The sequence below is a fragment of the Chionomys nivalis genome, chromosome 24, assembly GCF_950005125.1.
Source record: "Chionomys nivalis chromosome 24, mChiNiv1.1, whole genome shotgun sequence".
NCBI lineage: Eukaryota > Metazoa > Chordata > Mammalia > Rodentia > Cricetidae > Chionomys > Chionomys nivalis.
Window position 1 is genome coordinate 3,401,755 of NC_080109.1, and position 19,976 is coordinate 3,421,730.

General features: G+C 42.0%; 1 protein-coding gene across 1 annotated transcript in view; it reads right to left on the bottom strand.

The window, feature by feature from the left end:
• The window catches only part of Dchs2 (dachsous cadherin-related 2), a 183,750-nt gene that overhangs the window by 44,463 nt on the left and 119,311 nt on the right, over positions 1-19,976 (bottom strand). The window contains exons 5-10 of the mRNA XM_057757346.1: positions 18,940-19,950; positions 16,201-16,388; positions 14,851-14,950; positions 9,039-9,193; positions 7,082-7,925; positions 4,153-4,392 (exon numbers count right to left, since the gene is read on the bottom strand). Coding sequence (XP_057613329.1) covers positions 4,153-4,392; positions 7,082-7,925; positions 9,039-9,193; positions 14,851-14,950; positions 16,201-16,388; positions 18,940-19,950 — 2,538 coding nt within the window. The remainder of the gene's footprint in view (positions 1-4,152; positions 4,393-7,081; positions 7,926-9,038; positions 9,194-14,850; positions 14,951-16,200; positions 16,389-18,939; positions 19,951-19,976) is intronic.

A 19,976-nucleotide genomic window follows, 5' to 3' on the forward strand; every position in this document is an offset into this window, starting at 1 on the left:
ATTGGCATAAACCTGGGGAATATATGTAAGGCCAATTCTAAGTACATGAGAAAGACCTATATCTTAAAGACCGGGAATACTTCCTGAGGGGATAGTGCGGAACATTATGTTCTAATCAGGAAGACCAACTTTCATGTCTTCAATAATCACATAATGCTCACACCTTCAGATATTTCTAAATCCAAGAGGATACGCTTCACTGCTTGTTTGACAGCATTGAAAAATAAGTAATAAATATATTTCAAAGATTAAAGGTAACCCAACACCATTTATGACTTGTAGGATTTGGTTTCTCAAATCACGAAGTCAAAAGTACTGGTTGAATGCCTACATCATATCTCTTACTACCCTGGAATTGAGACTAAAAGAAAGTAAAATACAATTAATCCAGAAATTTATAGTGTAGATAGGACGCAATCAGCAAATACAAAAAATTAGAGTTTAGTCCAAAATTTAATAAAGATTGTCTTCTGAATGAGTGAGAACATGATTGGTCCTTACTCATTTCCCCCTTCCACAAATGCATTTATAGCTGGAATCTATAGAGAGACTCTGCATAGGGTGAGTCAGATACCAACAGGACAGGAGATGAGCAGAAGCAGTGAGCCTGAGCCAGGAGTGTGTCACCGCGGCTCCTCTAGCAATGGCCTTAGACTGAAAAATTTAAGATTTTACCTTCCCAGTGGCCTAAGTCCCCTCTAAATCCCTCTATTAGGATGTGGTAAAAACGAAAGTCTCCAGGCTCAGGAAGAGAACGAGTAAGGCTGGTTGGTGCCTTGATCCTAGAGCTCTCTCAATGCACCTGGGTTGGGCTGATGCTAGAACCAGCTAATGCTGTAGGAAAAGATTGAGAGATCAGGCTGATGAGCAACCACAACAGAGTTCAAGTGAACAATTGACAGATTTTATGTCATTAGATGGCCAGAAGAAATACATCTTTATAAAAAAAAAAGTGACATTATACTTGCCTGGCTGGAGAGATACTATGATCAAGAAGTTGACATTAAAAACTTAATAGCCAGCAAAAGTTTCTGCAGCTGAGAGCAATTATTACAAAAAGCCATATATTAAGATATTTTAGCTTCTAGAAATGGGGGGAGGGTAAAGACTAACTAGCAAAGCGCTAGTTCCATGCCCGGATAATAAAAATGATGTTTTAGCATCTTTATCCTTCGTTTTAAGGAGCACAAGTAAGTGTTCTACTGGAAGGTGTACATAATGACCCTTATAAGGATAATACCAGTAATACTCCAAGGGCTGAGCGGTAAGGGATCCTTGTTTACCTCCTTCCTTAACTCTAAAACATCTTTTCTCCCGCACTTTACGTCTGACGTTAGATGAACAGTAGTATCGGAATTAGAGTCAGTGAAATCCTGTGCTTTTCCCTGAGTACAGCTGTCAATCATACACAGAGCAAGTCCTGTCAGGAAACCAGATGATACTGGGAAGAGAGGACATTTGCATGGAATAGAACAAACCCCACCTTCCTGACCAATGCACTGCTATGTTAAAGTGTATGTCTCACCATACTGAGCAAGCGTCATCACCCCAAAGTCATCTAACCTGCGAGGTGCCAGGGGCAGCCACACTAACAATGGAGCTCTTGTTGGGGTACCAAATGCTGGGAAAATTTTAATACCCCAGTAAAAATCTGGTAGTTGTTTTTTTTTCTTTTAATACAAGAAGAAAGTCCTGCTAGATTTGGAGTGAGTCATACAACATAAACATTCAAATCCCTTCGGACTTAGAATGCCAAACAGCACTGCGTGCTTACGTTTCAAAACTCTGCATTCTAGAATGCCAGAACACATATGCTCAGCTCTCTGGTATTAAGTAACACTATAGTACTTTTAAAATACATACTATAAAGTAAACCATTCATAAATTCCAACCCGATGCCAGTTATGTTAAAATCTTGAGTATGTCATTTAATTCTCATGCATAATGCTGTTTCATTGTTTGAATTCACTCAGTGCAAAAAAAGAAAAAAAAAGACCGAGAGGAAATTTATTCAAACACAACACACACACACACATATACACACACACAGTCACATGTACTTACATAAGCACCAGCTTAACATATCTGGCTCGATTGAAAACATAGCAAATACAGTACTCATAAGAAATTCGCACCAAAAATTAAAAATTTAAATAATTTTTTAAGTGAAGACTTCCAGTAACTCAAAACTATCTCAAGAATACGAGAATAGAGGAGATTTGGGATGGTGTTAAGTTGTATTTCAAACCTCCATTAATGTAAAATCACAAAAATAATAACTGTATCTAAATTTGCAGCTGTAAGTGTGAACCCTGTAATGATCGGTAGGAGTAGCATGCACACTAGGCAACTCCACAACAAAGAGATAGCATTCGCTTATGGCAGTCATGTCTTATTATTAAATGCAAAAATTTGAGAGAAATTCCTCTCTCCCTTTTCAACAGAACCCCGTACAGAAAATAAAATGAACAAAGTAATGTCCAGGGGGGAACAGACTGCATGTGGCTAAGCAGAAATTCTGCAGACGGCTCAACCTATGCTGTCCACTTTGGGAAGTGGTTCCATGCCCAGCCCAGGATCCTGCTGGGTTGACAGCCGGCAACCTTGGAAGGGAGCGTTCCGAACCATGACAACGGAGATGCACCCCTTCTGTATGTCCCCCAGGATCACCCTAAAACAACGATTCTCAGCCTTTCTAATGCTGCGACCCTTTAATACAGAACCTTCCGCTGTGCTGACCCCACCCATGCAATTATTTTCATTGCTGCTTCATAACTGTAATTTTGCTATTGTTATGAATCGTAATATGAATATCTGTGCTTTCTGATGCAACTCACAGGTTGAGAACCGCTGCCCTCCAGCAAACAGTGCTGAGAAAGTGTAACGCCTAAGCTGGACTGAGCATGCTCCTTTCTGAGCACAGTGGGGAAAAGCCTTTGCTAACACTGCCCTCCTTTGGTCAAAGTGGGGAAATTAGGTGAGCCCTAAGAGTGTCCCTAGCATTTCAGACAAAGTCACATCAACATTTAGGGAAGAAAGGGCACTGCTACACTATCGGCTTTATGGAAACACCATTACCATGTTTGTCAATGTAAATCTTACAAATGTAAGTTTTAAGGACTGCCTAATTAAATGCTCTGTATTAGTTCTGATGGTAAAATTCAGAATGTAGTTAATAGCAAACACTGAGGTATCGATTTTTATCATGATTTAGTTTTGACTTAAGACAGAGTATCATTAAATGAACTGTGCCTTCAACACCCTAAGAGAGCTAGTGACGTTCAAAGGCAAGTTGGAGACACTCACAAATTCCCAGTCACAGTAACTGTTGACTTCAGAGTTGTGTGTCTGTGTTTTGTGTTAATTATAACAGCAGAAACAGGAGTTAAAATGGCCATTCACTGAGCCAGATGTTAGCGTAAACTCTCTTCCCACTTAGTAATGCCTTCGTGCGTATAATGGAATTGTGTATGGGGACACTAGAATTGTCCCCATTTTGCAGACAAGACGAACAGAGAGGATTCGTAACTTATTCAGGGTTACACAGCTTAGGTAGGAGATAATTCTAGGATTCGAGGCAGGCTGCTATCAGCTCCATAGCTCTGGGAGCAAGCCTGTCTTACATTGAGGAGATGGGGAACCGTTAGACTTCTCACGTCCCATCCATCTAGCGCACTTGGAGGGAAATGTGAAGTTATGTGCATCCCTCTGCTTGCTATCCCAGCGAAATCCATAATTACATGTTAATTAGGGCTGTACCACTCTCGGTGCTGATAAAGGAACACAGATGCCAGACAGAAACAGACGTCACCTATAGGCATTTGTCCCAGGTATGCTGCTGAAAATACATGATGTTTGAGATAAGCAGCGACTTCATTTCCCCATAACTTTTGTTTTCTTAATTTATTTACTTAAATTATTTATTTAGTAATTTAATTATTACTTAATTTATTATTTCCACACATGTGGAGATCATAAGAGAACATTCAAGAGTTATTTATCTCTTTCCATCACGGGTTCCAGGTCGGTAAGCACTTTCCCACTGTACCAACTCGTAGGCTCCATTTTTCCATAACTATGATTTTATGCCAACGGTAACCATTTTGTGCTTTTACAGTGCCCGTTATCTGGTGTCTATAGTTTTCTGATTACCTGAATCTGTGTCCTCAGCTTCAACCCTTGTAACGAACACACCGGGACTTTGGTTTTCTCTAACTGAAGCTTCGTACAGAAGTTTCTTAAATATGGGTGTTTCATCATTTACATCGAGGACAGTGATGGTCAGAGTCTGGGAGGCAGAAAGTGCTGGCGTGCCACCATCCTGGGCCACGAGGGTCAGCATGTGCTGAGTCTTCGCTTCGTAATCCAAGGGACAAGCTGTCCTCAGCAAGCCTGCTTTGGAAGAGAAGACATGGTGGACTATGGGTGTGGCTTGACTCGGAACCACTCCCTCCACCTCAGTATATGTTACAACACACAATCAAAAGCTTTCATTGCTAATGACTGAATCATAACAAAGAATGAAATTTATTGAACCAACTTTAAGTTCTTATTTTATCTACTAACATTCTTCGTCAGAAAAATCAATTCAAGTTGTAAAGACAAACACAAAGTTTAGAAGTCTATGGCATATGATTATCTACGGAGAGGCCTGCATCACAGTTATCAGTCTACCCAGCATTTCCCTCAGTTTTAAAAGTATCTATGATGCTACTAACACATATTCTGGGACACATGGCACACTTGAAAGTACCCATGTTATAAAACTCTGTTGTTCAGGACACTTGATTCCGGTTAGAGAACTGCCTTCTGTCGCACTTACTCTTGGTTGACCGCCATTGGCTTTATGAACAATAATGGGCACCGACGTTGCAATTCAGGCAATTAATTTCACAAATAAGCCACCCTTCTATCCCACTGCGCTGAGCCACATAACCCATGTATGTGCGGTGTTCTACACAGATAGCTATTTGGGGTAATAACTGTCATATAGTTCTTCTAAGATTGCTGACTGCCTGCCTCCCTAAATTTTTTTCTTCAAATAATTAAATATTGTATCAGATTTTTGAAATAGTTTTTTCAATAATTACCCCTCATTCTATACATTGGGGCCATAGGAAACCCCACTATGTTTTATTTTTTTATTAGACACACGAGCCTTGTGAGAGAAAAAAACCTCCCATCTCATGGATACATTCTGCAATTATCATTTTATGTCCTTGAAAACTACCTCAAAAGAAATAGCCATTGTAATAGCTTAAGATTCATGATGCCGGCATTACTAAGACACAATTCATGTTTATTCTTCCTCTTTAACAGGCTGAACCAAACCTTCCTTGAGCATCTTGGAAAGCATTTAAAGTACCATTAAATCAGCAGCAATCATCAGCCTGTATCTGGACAATCTCCTGTCAGCTGGGCACTTAGGTGATGTTCATACAAGCCTCAGAAGGGAACCATATGTCAGGGTCCGAGAAACGTTCTGATAAATTTTCCCATCAGAATAGAAACAGCTATGCTCACAACTTCCAAATCCTTGCATTCACATCAATTCCAAATAATGCTCTTCACAGCTGGCCAAATCGCTTACATCTGAGAATTTTATTTCCTAAGGTTCATGTTGAAATCACTATTTTATAGACAATTAGATAGTACTCCATACTTTTTAAAATATCCTGAAAAAATAATAAAAAGAAAACATAACAAAGTCAATGCCACCAGATAGCAGGGCCACAGCAAGATGGCTGAAATGGCAGTGAGTGACATTTGTGCAGAGAGAATGGCATTGAGTAAATACTGACATAAAAAAATAATGCTACAACTGATGTGAAAAACAATGCCCACAATGAGCAAAGAACTCAGCCATTAAAACCTGTATGTTGTTTCCAGTTACTAACCAGTGTTGGCTTCCACAAACTAAAGGCGAATTTCCACAGCAAAGTCTTTGCATAATGTTGATTTGCCATATAGCCACCTTGCTTTACTTAGTTGGATTCCTACGCTAAGGACTCATGATGGTGGTTATTGCCGCCTCAGTCCACAAGATACAGCTAGCTACGAAGCACAGTTAATATCAGCAAACAGTTCTCCAAATACAATATCTGTGGTGTGTGTGGGGTGTGTGTGTGAGAGTGTGGGGGTGCTGCATCTCTCCAGGAACAGTCTGTCACCCATCAACTACAGCGATGGTTCTCGTATAGAGCAATAAATAAGAAGAGTTGGCAGGAATGCAGAGAAATCAAAACCCTTGCACACGATTGCTTTTAATGCAAAACAGTTCAAGTGGAAAACGATATGGCCAGTCCTCAAAAGTAATTTGTTTAATTGGCAAAAGGATCATAAAGCCCCATCCTTCCAGAGAAGCTATAGCAGTTTTAAGATTGTTTATAATTAAAGTATGACACATCCCAGTGACACCACTTCCGGATACTTATGCGAAAAATTGCAGTCAGGGTCTCCAAGTAGTGACAATGTCAAGTTCACTTCTGTACTGTTCAGAATAGTCAATGTTAAAAATAACTCAAAGGTCTACCAGCAGATGGATAGAGACAGAAAATATGATACATGCGTGCAATGGTCTCAAAACTCATGAGGAAATTAATTGCCTTAAAATGGGATGGCATGTCTGGACTTTGAAACATGATGCTGGCAGAAATGCACTAGCCATACTAAGACAAACATGGTTCTATTCATCTACATTTTTTAAAACAATCAAATTTACAGAACTATCAAGAAAACTGCTTGTCAGAGAGGCATGAAAGGAAATGAGAACAGTTGGCTTAGATGAAGGGAAAGGGTGATCTTTGAGCCCAACCGTACAGCACTGGGTCCCCAGTCACAAATAATGTGTTCTGTTGGAATGTTATTATCATATAAATTTTCTTGCTACAAAGTTAGGCATACCTGCAAACTTAGTACTTGGGAAGCAGAGACAGGCAGATCAGGAATTCAAAGTCATCATCTGCTACATAGTGGCTTTGAAGTTATCATCCTGGTATATATGAGAACTTGTCTCAAACAAAATGTAACAAAATATTTAGTGAAATGAAACAGTTTAGAAGCGGCACCCAGAGCACTGTACCTGACGACCCGTCTAACATGAAGACCATGTCCTCGTTTCCTGAGAGGATGCTGTACGTGACTTCCCCGTTCATCTCTGCGTCTGGGTCCTGGGCACTTACACGGTGCACCAAGGAGCCCACTTCAGCATCCTCTCTGACGAAGGCCATGGGATGGGACACAAAGGCGGGGCTGTGGTCATTCACATCCAGAATCACGACTTCCGCTACCAGTGACCGCCATCGCCGGTCTGTCACATTCACAGCCTGGTCAGATGCAGTTATGGTCAGTACGAAAGTTGGGACCTTCTCTCTGTCCAAGGGAGATACCGTGACCAGTGAGCCAGAGGAGGGGTGCATGAGAAATGGGTTCATTTCAGCAGGGCTGGATTCTGCGAAGTATTGTATCCTGCTGTTCAGAAAACTTCCGTCGCCATCTTTGGCATTGAAGATGTACACCAGCGTCCCTACAGGGGCGTTCTCCTCTATGCTTATCACAATGAACTCGTCCTGGAAGGAGGGAGAATGGTCGTTCTGGTCTTCTATATCAACGCTAAGGAAGACTGTGCTGTTCCACGGAGGGCTCTGGCTAGGGTCTTTAGAAATCACCCTGAGAAGATAATGGGATGTCGTTTCATAGTCAAGTTCCTTAGAGAGGAACAAGTCTCCCGTGGAGCTGTCGATTTCAAAGTGTCCATCCCTGTCCTCTGCAGCAATACTGAAGTGCAACTTCCCGCTAGGGGGCTGTTGAAGGGGATCTGGTGACTGCATCAGGCTCATGATTTTTGCAGGCTTCGTGTTTTCTGGGATCACTAAATGTTTGATGTTATGAGATTTAAAAACTGCCCCTTTGGAAAGTGGTATCACCTGAAAGGGCAAATGAGTATCTGTTGACACAGAGTTCTTTGAAACTAGCTTCACGTATCACTATTAAAAGATAAGTTTAAACATCTATATACTTATATTATGACACTATATTGGAAGCTGATTTCTATTTGTGTTTTTATATATATGCTAATTGATGAGAAAATACATTTTAACAGAATGCAAATGTATCAAAATACTGAAATCTGCTCTATATAGGAAAGAATAAAATTCACCTTTTATCTTGCTGTGATACATGAATGAGTGTTTTGTGAGGCTGTGCCACGGTTCTTCTATAACATACTTGGTAATTCTCCAGTGTGAATGTCGGACAGATAATTATCAAAATGACCCCAAATCCCAGAGGTCAGTAGAGCCACAGTGACACTTTTGGACAGTGAAATATCAAGTGTCTTTGTTGAAACAAAAAACTAACGGTTTGACCACATCAATTTTTCTCCTAACTTACACTTTAATTATATAAAAGACATAATTTGAAAAGAGTAGTCCTGGGGAAATACACTCCTTGTTGCTATATACATATAGCCTATGCTATATTTATACTGTGCTGGCGTGACTTATTATAACATGTTCAGCAGAGAGTCCAGCTGTGAACAGTCCCCTTTTGACTGGCCGTAGGTAATTTTCTGCTGCTACAAAGATGTCCTATGACTTGGTTTTGTTGTTGTTGCTGTTGTTGTGATTTGATTAATGCAAAGCTTTGACATATGATCTCAAGTAATTGTTACAAGCTTTAATTTTTTTCAAAAACCCATGCAATTTGTCCTGTGGCCATTTGTTTAGGCACAAGGCCCTTCCTCCTGCAAACTTACCAACTCACTGCCATCAGAAGTAAGAGGAAAGTCACCTTTTGCACATCACACCCAAAGCAACACAAATGTCTATGGGGTGAAGGATAGCTTGTCAAGAACTGCACATAAAAAGGGTCATTTATACTTATTTTTTCCAAACAGTAACAAGAAGGCAAGCACTGTGTGTAATATGCTCTTGAAATAGGATGACACACTTGGACTGTCTTCATCCTATCTACTTGTTTAAAAAAACTCAAATGAAAGTCTCAGAATGTTCTTCTACATTTTATGCTGCTAACATTACCTGAATATTAATAATTGCCTGTCCCTGAAGAGGGGGCTCTCCCTGGTCACTGGCGATGACTGTCATCCTATAGGAAGGTCTGTAGTCATGGGAAAGGATCGTGGTGGTTCTTATTTCACCGTTGTTGGCATCAATCTTAAAGTGAGCAGGATAATCTATATGCAAAAATGAAGACACTAAATTCATTCATAAGGCAGAAGATGGGATCAATTCAGTTCATGTATTTATATTTCAGAGCATGTATTGACTTTAAATTTCTTAAGAGTTTAAGGAGCTATAGAACGCTAATTTGGCTTTAATTCCTTGAGGATCTGATGAGCTGTGTGCCCTGTCCAAATGTTTTCCAGGGCACTGATACACACATGCATCAAACGCAGCACACAACACCATTCTGATCCCTTCAGTTTCCACTTTTCCATGCACAGTTAATATCTAACTTTTATATGCCACTAAAATATAGAAGAGGCTTTTTTTTTTTTAGTTTAAGTACATAAAAATAAAAAAGTAGAGAACTGGGCATGGTGGTGCATAAGCCCATTTTCTACTGGGAAGATGGTGCCAGGCCATCCTGAGGCACACGGTGAGGCGATCTGCAGACTTCTGCCACCTGCATGCAACGTTTGCCTTTGAGATTCACTTGCTAACACTGTGTAGTGATATTTCACTTTCATTTTAATAAATGAAGTTTGCCTAAAGATCAGAGAGTAAAACAACCCCCACTGATCAGCCTTACAGACCAGGCAGTGGTAACACACACCTTTAATCCAAGTAGCCACACTGGTTTGCCATAGAAACCAGGGTGGTGCGTGCCTTTAATCACAGTGGTGCACGCCCTTTAATCCCAGCCCTAGAGAGGATTATAAAGTGGGAGGAGACAGCTCTCAGTCTCAGTCTCCTTCTGAGATTCCGGGAGGCAGGATCACCATTTCAGACTGAGGTCGAGGTAAGAGTCAGTGGTTGGCTGTTTTACTTTTTGGATCTTCAGGTTGAACCCCAATTTCTCTCTCTAATTTTTTATTAATTGTGCATCGATACTAGATCAGGAATGGCCTACATTTGGTTGCTACTTCTACAATATATAGCTTAATTCTTTTCTACCTCCTTTATTTTTTTTTTCTTACATACTTATATTCTCTTAGAGGACTTAGAATCAGGATGTAGACCTGAAGAATTTATCCAATTTGGGGTAGAAATTTTTGGAGAGCACATCACAGAATATTGTGTTTCCCTTCAGAGTCCCATGTTCAGCTACCCTTTGGTCCTGATGCTGGTTCTGCTGGTGACTTTTTGACACCTATAGGGACAGCTCATTGTAGGGAATGGTTTCAGCATATCACCACTATTGTATTTACTGAAATTAGGTCATCACCGACGAGTAGGATCCCTTCAAAATTGGTCCCTGGGTCTTTGGACAGAGTCCCAGGACACTGCAGCAATTGCCTTGCTGTGTGCAGGATGGTGCAGGGTTTTCTCTAAGATCTGAACTCTCGCATTTCCTCTAGTGCTTCTGCTTCCCTTTGGTGGTAAACAGTCGTGTGAGAGCATATTCTGCACGGGGGGAGTTCTCACTTTTTCTGCATTGCTCGTGATTTCTAGGGCTTTACAGTAGACAGAGAGTAAATAAATGTACACACCAAAATATACCAGAAGCTTCTATGAATGCAAGTAATTTACGTTCATTCCACAGTGTGCCTAGTTAAATCATAGACTATAATTTTCAATCAAATCTGAATACTTCAAACAGCATGAAAGCCTCAGACAAAGCCAAGCGTGCAAAGTCGCTCTCTGTTTCCACAGCTCTGGAGTCAGTTTTGTTCAGTTACTCTGTACCAGTTTAAGGGATGTAAACAGAAGAGAGCCCCTGCCTTTGAAGATCTAGAATACAAAGCCAGTGTCTATGAAACACTTCTTAGTTGTGATCCCTATTTCATCGGCTCATTTCTGTCTCACGGGTATCCTGCAGGATATGCTCTCATGAACGATAACAATCCTGTTGTTAGCTAACTTAAAAATAGCATCTCAGGGGACCAGAGAGTCAGCTCAGCAGATCTAGGCAGGTACCTGCTGCGCAAGTTCAGCAACCTGAGCTGCAGTCCGGGAACCAGGTAAAGGCGCAGAGAATCAACTGCACCCATAGCGATAATGTCTCAGACAGACAGAAATATAGGCTGACCATCAATTTTAGATTGAATGATTTACATTGTTTTTCCATGTTTTAACGATGGCAGTCTGAAGAAAACCAGTGGGTCCATGTTTGCTTCCAGACCCTCCACTGCATCCTCGTCCTCCTGAGAGTCCCCTTCCTGACTGACGTGGGTTCTCTATCCTTTACTCCATGGGCCATAGACATGTGATGTACGGCTTTTCTGGCATTCAAGTAAAGGCCCTATGCCAGGATCAAAGCTCAGGGTGTGCACACGTGTGTGTGTGTGTGTGTGTGTGTGTGTGATTGTTTATATGAATATGAATGCATGCATATGTTTGTGTCAGTGTGCATGTAAATGAATGTGTGTGCATGTATGATCTGTGTGACTGTGAGTGTGTGTATATGTGTGAGTGTGACTGAGTATGTATATGTGTGTGTAATTGTGTGGAGGGTGTGTTTGTGTGTGACCTCCTCCACCTTCACTGCTTTTCGTAGGTATTTCGTGTTCTTTGAGTATTCTCAAAATTAAAGAGGAAGTTGATGCAAAGATCTCACAGATATCACTAACCTAAGGACTGTAGGAAGATAGTCCGCCCCAGTGTGCTAGAATGAGCAAGCTCTGAAATGTTTACGTGCAAAGAAATCAGGGCGCCCCCTGGTGGGCAACACGGAGCATGGACGGAGAACTTGCTCCCTGACAAGTCCCCGGTGGAAATGGAGCTGACCTCAGGGCAATCAGGTAGAACTTTTATCTTCTGTGAGCTGCCTTCGTCAAATACATTGCAAGATTTGCTTAGATAAAGCTGGAGGAAGTCCATTTCACTGAGCGACACCATTGTGTGAGCACGTGAAACAAAGCTTCAACAAAAACTCTGTCCTCTCTCGCTCCAGGACATGGAACGGAGGCGCTGTTTCTGGGACCGAACACAAACAATACCCTGCAAATTCATCACGAGCTGCATCTCCACGCTTCGAAGTCATTACACTCAGGAGACGTGTTTTAAACTGGCTGTGCCGTTCAGACTGCAAAATGCTTGTTAATATTCTTTGCTTGGTTTTCAAATCATTTTTCCTTTTCTTTCCAATCTCCCAGGATTCTTAATAAAGCTGAATTGCAATTCTGTGTCAGTAAAGGGATTGTAATTGCTTTCTTACAACATGGTAAACAGTGACATATTTCACGAAGTTCTGAATTTTAATGTTATTTCATCCAGCTACTTCTTTTAATTTTTTTCTTATTTAAAAGTCATTTTCGCCCTCAATATCAAGTCATCAACCTCTTACATTTCCTTCTGTGAGAATTAAGATTTTGACATTTAAATATGACAAATTTTGAAGAGTGAGAAGTAGGTATATAATACCACCTGGGTAACAAAGGAGGTCTGAACCAGGTATTGATGAGCCATCTGCTTGCTACATGCTGTGTATCAAATCTTCATACACTTATCCACCAATCTATTGTTAATGTGTCAGTACTATAGTGTCTTCCTTTTAAAAACTTTGTAAATGAAAGTCCTATGGAAGCATATTGTCCATTTGTCCTTCTGACACTGTCTTAGTCATTCATATTTTTTTAGCTCTTCTATTAGACTTTAGACAAACATGTCATATTCCACCAAACACTGGCTGATATTTCAATTGAAAATACTCTAGACCAATAAATAAACATTTAAACATTTCTCTCCTAATAGAGCAGTACAGATACAGCTTTTTATTTCGTTCACCTTTTATGCCTATTATTAAATCTTTACATTTTTTATAATGAATGGTTGAAAGCATCTTCTGCTAGAATTTTCCTTAGATTCCTTAGCAAGCATAGATCTTGATAAAAGAAATTGAAGAAATCCACTTCAGAAAAAAAACCCAGGATAACAGTACCAGAACTATGCTGTTCAGAAGAAGTCCGAGTTTCTGAGCAAGTGTGCTGACATGGACACTTGTTAGCTTTGCAGCAAAGCCGCTCTGTGCCCGTGTCAGCTTTGCACCGTCAGCACAGCGAAAGAGACCCTTGGAGCAGTGTCTCTGAAATGCTCGCACTGTGGTGATGCTGCTCCCTGACAGTGTGCAGAGATACTGACTCCAGCATCTGCTCCCTGAGAGTGTGCAGGCACGCTGACTTCAGCATCCACTCCCCTCCCTGAGAGTGTGCAGACACACTGACTTCAGCATCCACTCCCCTCCCTGAGAGTGTGCAGACACACTGACTTCAGCATCCACTCCCCTCCCTGAAAGTGTGCAGACACACTGACTCCAGCATCCTCTCTCTGAGAGTGTGCAAACACACTGACTCAGCATCCTCTCCCTGAGAGTATGCAGACACACTGACTCCAGCATCTGCTCCCTGAGAGTGTGCAGGCACGCTGACTGCAGCACCCCATCTGCTCCCTGAGAGTAGGCAGACACACTGACTCCAGCATCCTCTCCCTGAGAGTGTGCAGACACACTGACTCCAGCATCTGCTCCCTGAGAGTGTGCAGGCACACTGACTCCAGCATCTGCTCTTGTGTTTTCTATGAAGAGAACCAAATCTGCATCAGGCAAGGACAAGATTATCTCTGGGTTTCCTTTGTTTGTGTCAAATAAGATAGCTGTCTTTTGAAGTGGTCTCGAGCACAATGTTAAGTAAAGCAAATTACTGGAAGACTGGGTATTTTAAGAGAAGGTTTGAAGTAAATCTATGTCAACAAAGTCACCATAGAGTGTTCTACATGCTTGGTATGATTTGTGGTATGATATAGTAGACATGTGTAGCATGAATTCTAATTGGTATTAATAGTAAAAACCCAGAGTCAGATATTAGGGGGTGAAAGCTGAGAAATCAGAGAAGCAGTGCAGTCGGCCACTAGAGAGATTTTTACCTCTACCAAATCCTCAGACCAAAGGGGCAATCCTGTCCTCAGACTGTGTCCTCTGACTGACTCTTCAGACTGCATCTCCAGACTGCAGCCTCAGACTGCAACGAGCTCCTGTCTCCTCTTGCCTTATACTCCTGTCCCCACCTCCCTAGTGCTGGGATTAAAGGTGTGGGATCCCAAATGCTGAGATCACCTTTGTGTGAGCTCTCTTTCTCCTTTAGACTGGATCAGTTTCACGTAGCCCAGGGTGGCCTTGAACTAACAGAGATCCACCTGCCTCTGTCTTGAGGTTAAAGGTGTGTGCCACCACTCCCTGGCCTCTAGTGGCTTAGCCCTGCACTCTGATCTTCAGGCAAGCTTTATTTGTTAAAACACAAATAAAATATCACCACAGACATGATTTATTCTCACCCTATGAATAGTCTCCATAGATATTCATGCGTGCTCCAACACATCAGGCATTAATTGTCAATTCTTATCTAATCACTTCCTCTTTCTTTTCAATAAAAGTTGACTTGGACTTTAGACTCTCAACAAATCATGCACTTAAGACGGATGGTTTCTATTTAGGGCATAGGAAAGCAGCTAGTAATCTCTACAAAACTTCAATACTCTCCTTGTGTTCTTAAGTATGGAGTGATTATTACAGGCAGCAAATGGATTTTGTTTGCAATTTGGTTTTCTGGTGTAAGTAGTCTAGGGAGTGCTGAGTGAGCAGGGAGATGGTGGCATCCCCAAAGAAGTGAGACAGGGGATCAGGGACAGAGGGAGTTTTAAAAACCCTTCATGTTCTACGGATATTGACTTTTACCTGGAGAAATGGAGTATGTAAGTTCCGCACTGAGTCCTTCATCAAGGTCCTTTGCAAAGATGGTGGTAACCAATGTATTGACTGGCTGACCTTCCAAAGCCTGCCATGGAGACAAACAGCTTACTGGTGAGTCAGTGGAGTCTTAAGGGGTGCAATAGTAGACCATTAAATGAAAGAGACAGTATTTTTTTAAAAAAATACAGTATATCAAGCACCTACTAACAGTTCTAAAATCTGTGTGCCACTCAAATGTCTACCATCAGAAAGTACATGGATGGAAGTCTAAGGAACATGGATAAGTTCCACCTTATCTGTTTTAATTTTGAAGAAGTTATCGGAGCATTTGAGCCAAAGATGCAAATAAATTAATTATAATGAAGTCAAATTAAATACTTTCTATTTTTGAAACTCTTAAACTAGTATACTCTCAACAGCTTATTGAGTTATTTTTCAGGCTGCTTGCTACAATCGAAAATATGCCCAGCACAAAGATCTGCCTTTATTTCAGAAAACGTATCTCACTGTGAGTAGGAATTGTTCTGGAGCAATAATGTGTGCCAATCATGGTGCAGATCACCCCAATGTACCACAAGGTATTTTTATGATACCATATAAATCACTCCAATAATGTTCCTTTTGCCAGAATTTTCCCTCAGCTCTTGCTTTGGAAGATTGGTTTAAATTTCCTAACTTCCTCAACACCCTCTTGAGTTGTTCACTACACAAGTTTGATCAGGGTTTAAGCACTCAATTCAAGTGTTTGGAGATCAGTAGCTGCTAAGTTTTTTATACATATGATCCATATTAATTATATATTCTCTTATGAAGCGTGTTAAAGAATGGGCTGATGTATTACAGAAATAATAAACATACAAAACATGGAAAAGACAAGACAGGTTTTATGTATACATGATTACAAGTTTGGCGTGTGCGTACAAAATCCAACTTCTACGGTCTCTGGATGGGTACTCACTCATGTGGGAACTACACACTGATCTCAGTGACTGCCTCCGTGACATCACTGTAGGCAGAGCAGCTGCTCAGAGATGCCGGCAAAGCGGAGGAAACCCACCCACGAGTGAGCGTGACAGACACTGGGGTGGCATCGTGTCTTTGTGCAATGGACAGAACTATACTTCCTTTAACCAAAATGGAGGTGGAATTCTGGAGTGCACACAGACAGTTTCTTTACGTTTTCAGCCAGCCTTTTGGCACACACACGAGTCTACGTTGTCAGAATACATGCAATGCCGTACCACGACTGACAGCAAATTCCCACCTTTGACCACAAGATGGCGCTCAAAACAAATGACTGTATAAAAAAGCTCACTGTAAAGCGGCTTCACTGACCTTGATGTGAAACTCCTTTCCGGGGAGACACTGCGGGAAGAATGGCCTGTTGTCGTTGATGTCCGTGATCGTGACATAGACCACCACGGTAGCATTCCGTGGTGGGGAGCCGTGGTCCGTCACCAGGACGGTCATGTGATGATGCCCCTGGTGCTCACGATCCAATGCCAGCCAGTTGATCAGCTCACCTGGGAACACAGCAGAACAAGCAGGCATTGTGCACCGGGATACTGGCACGGTAGTGACAAACCACGTCCAAAATAATCAACTGAGAGGGAAACGAAATTAAAAGCTTCGACCCTCGGGACCACTCACATACAAAGTAATTCTGCTCAGTGTGACTGAAAGAACTTGCCGCCCGCTCTGCTGGTGAGCACCTATAATCTCAGCAGTCAGAGATGCAGAGACAGCCGGGTCACGAGTTCAAGGCCAATCTGTGCTAAATAATGAGTCTGTCCATCAAAACAATCGCCAGAAAACACCACTTGAAAAATTCTTTATCATTCTTCATATTTCAAATGACCCGCAATTAATCATTTGTAACCCTGCCCCATAAATTCATAAACACAAATGATTTAGAAGATTTGTAATGCCTGTTTATTGGCCCTTATGCTGCTTCAGAGAAGAAGGAAAACATGCAGGCTATGTATGCAGAGTTCTGAATTTGGTTCTGGATGCCCGCCTGTCAGGCTCTAACGGCTGACTTCCTTAGGACTGCTTCTCGGAAACAAACACCACTGAATGTTTGACAGTGGTTTCTAAACTGTAGGCTATTGGCCATTGTTATCGTGACTTTGCAATAACTTGAAAAACATATTCCCTGGGCAGGACCTATCATTTATACACGCCATTTTTTCTTACACATTTTTATTTGATTTTATTGAGCTATATACTTTTCTCTGATCCCCTCCCTCCCCCTCCCCTTCTACCCTCACCCATGACCCCCATGCTCCCAATTTACTCAGGAGATCTTGTCTTTTTCTACTTCCCATGCAGATTAAATCACATCATTTTTTTTTAACCCACAAAATGTGTGAACAGTAAAATACAGTGAAAATTACCCAAATAACTATCAATGCTCTTCAAAACTTATTTTGTAATTCTTGCTTAGAAATGTGCTGTCTTTGGTAAATTCCCTCATGCTTCACTCTTGAAGACTCAGTATAAACTTCTAAGGCCCGTCCTCATTGCCACAGGCCTACAGAACGGGTTGCATTTCTTTCTGTCCAGCCTTGCCCTGACTTCCTTGCCATTTTGAATAAATCTATCTGTGAGAAAGCAAACATGAAGCAGCTACCAGCAAACATTCTTATTGCTTAGCTTTCTTCACTCCTAATCCAAATAAAATGATAATGTATATAAAAAAAACTAAGATGAAGAAGAAAGTCTACTTCTGCATGAGTTGCTTAATCGGTGAGCTTAAACACAGTGTTTACTGACACATTTTCTACACCAACCATATTTAAATAGTGTTTATTGTAACTGGGATTCTAATAAATCATACACACAACAGAATTTTTAAACTTCCAATCTGTAACTCTGGAAGCCCTAATTCTAGATTAGCAAATGGGGTTTATTTCATGAAAATTGCCCAAACAGGCGGCTTCCCTCGCCTCTGGCACCTCTCACTTCAGTGATCAGTGTGTTTCCAGGTTCCCCGTATGTGACTAAGTTCTGGGGACTGAAGTATGAATTTCCAAATATAGTCACATCTTATATTCAGTTTTTAATTTAAGGTATCAGAGAGCAACCATATCACATTTGATTAACCCTCTTTCTCTCTTGTTCCTTACCAAAATGAGCATAAGGACATAAATGCTTCTAGTGACTTTGAAATCGTAATAAATTACTCTCTAGTTGACCTTGATGGCATTTATTTTTCACACAAAAAAATAATCTTGACCTTTTTGGTATGCCTCAAGAGGCATGGTAGATGACAAACCATTTTTCCCTCTCCACAAGCAGAGAACACCAGGGTTCTCCATATATGAGGCGACTGGCATTGTAGGGAGGCAGGGAGCACAAACAGGTGGGTTTCAGGAATGACTGTGGAGAGTATGCACCAGACAGGAGGAGGCCTTCCGAGAGAGCCGCCCCAAACAAACCTTCACACAGAACATGGGCAGTCCAGTTCAGGCCACGTCTCTAGGGCAGTATAGAATTGCAAACAATCAAAAACTGCTTAGTGGTCAGGATGCATTCTGAGAACATATCCACAATCAGCTTCATCACCGTGCAAACATTCTGGAGTATATTAGCACAGACCTAGCTGGGAGGCCTTCGTGGCACACCCCTGCCACACACTGCCACTCTTGGGCTGTGAACGTGAACAGCACCGAACACCGAAGGCAGCTGTAACAGAGAGGAAGTAGCCGCACTTCTAAACTAACTAGAGACAGTAGGAGCAGGGGTGCATGGGAGTTTTTCAACCCCATTGTAATTTCGTGGGACCACTGTCTTAACTGCAACCCATCTTTAACTGAAGCAGTCTAAGGCTGGGCTGGCACTGGCAGTGTGTAATGTAAAAATAAAAGAAGACAGAATCGGGGGAGGTGAACTTCTTCTCGATGTTATCTTCATTTTGAAATCACAGCACTATACTAAAAGACTGTGTTTCCCAAAACCCAATTTTAAAATTTCTTCGTGCTGAAACCATGTCTGAAGATTTGAGATGGTTTTTTTTTTTGTTTGTTTTTATTCTGACTTTTTAGAGATATGGATGAAGGCTCTAAATAGTACCTGTGTTAGGATTCATCTTGAAGAATTTTCCATCGGTCAACAGGAAATACGACAGCTGCCCATTCTTCCCGGAGTCAGCATCTATGGCTGTCATTTTGCCTATCACCCCTAGGGGGATAGGGCTCTCCTCAACTTTCAAAAACACCTTGCCCTGCAGGAAGGCTGGGGAATGGTCGTTTTCATCCAAGACATGAATGATGACCAAAGTGCTTGCATTCTGTAGCAATCCGCTCTCCGGGATCCGCGCCAAAACTTTAAGCCTGTGCGTCTGTGTAGATTCATAGTCTAGCTGTCGCTGCAGGGAAATCCACCCTGTGTGAGGGTGGATTCCAAACACTGTAGAGTCCACATTGACATCCAGGGAGTATGTCGTCTTAGTGGCTGGGTGCTGTGGCTGCAGCGGGTAGGCTTGTACCTGCAAGATTTGAGTCGTCAGCGGGAGAGACTCGCTAACTTCCACTTGATAGACCAAATTTTCAAAAGCCACTGCTGGGCTTCGTTCTTGGCGTTCGATGACTACTGTGAGCACCAACCGGGATGCCTGGGGAGGAGTGCCTTGGTCCTCAGCCACCAAGGTCAGCCTGAGGTCCCCGTGGCCCTCCAGACTCTCCCTGAGGTACAGTACCCCACGACCTCGGTCCATGCTGAACACGCTTGGTTGAGGGTTTGCAATGCTGTACCGGACCAGTCCGTTCAGCCCGCTGTCTCTGTCCTCTGCGCGTGCAAGGTACAAGGCTGTGCCAGGTGGAGTGGTGGGGGAGATCCTAATCTCATCCGAGGCCGTGAGAAACTCGGGACGGTTGTCGTTGACATCCATGACAGTTATGTTTACTTCCGTGCTGCTGCAGACCGGGGAGCTGCCGAGCTGAGCCTGGACAGTGAGGACAACCATGGGCTGGGCTTCGTGGTCCAGAGGCTTCAGGGTGCGGATGCTGCCCAGCCACCTGTGAATGGAGAAGGTTCCATCCAGATCGCCAGAGGAAATTCGGTAAGAGATTGGTTCTGAGGAATCTGAAAACAGAGAAAAGTAAAGAAGC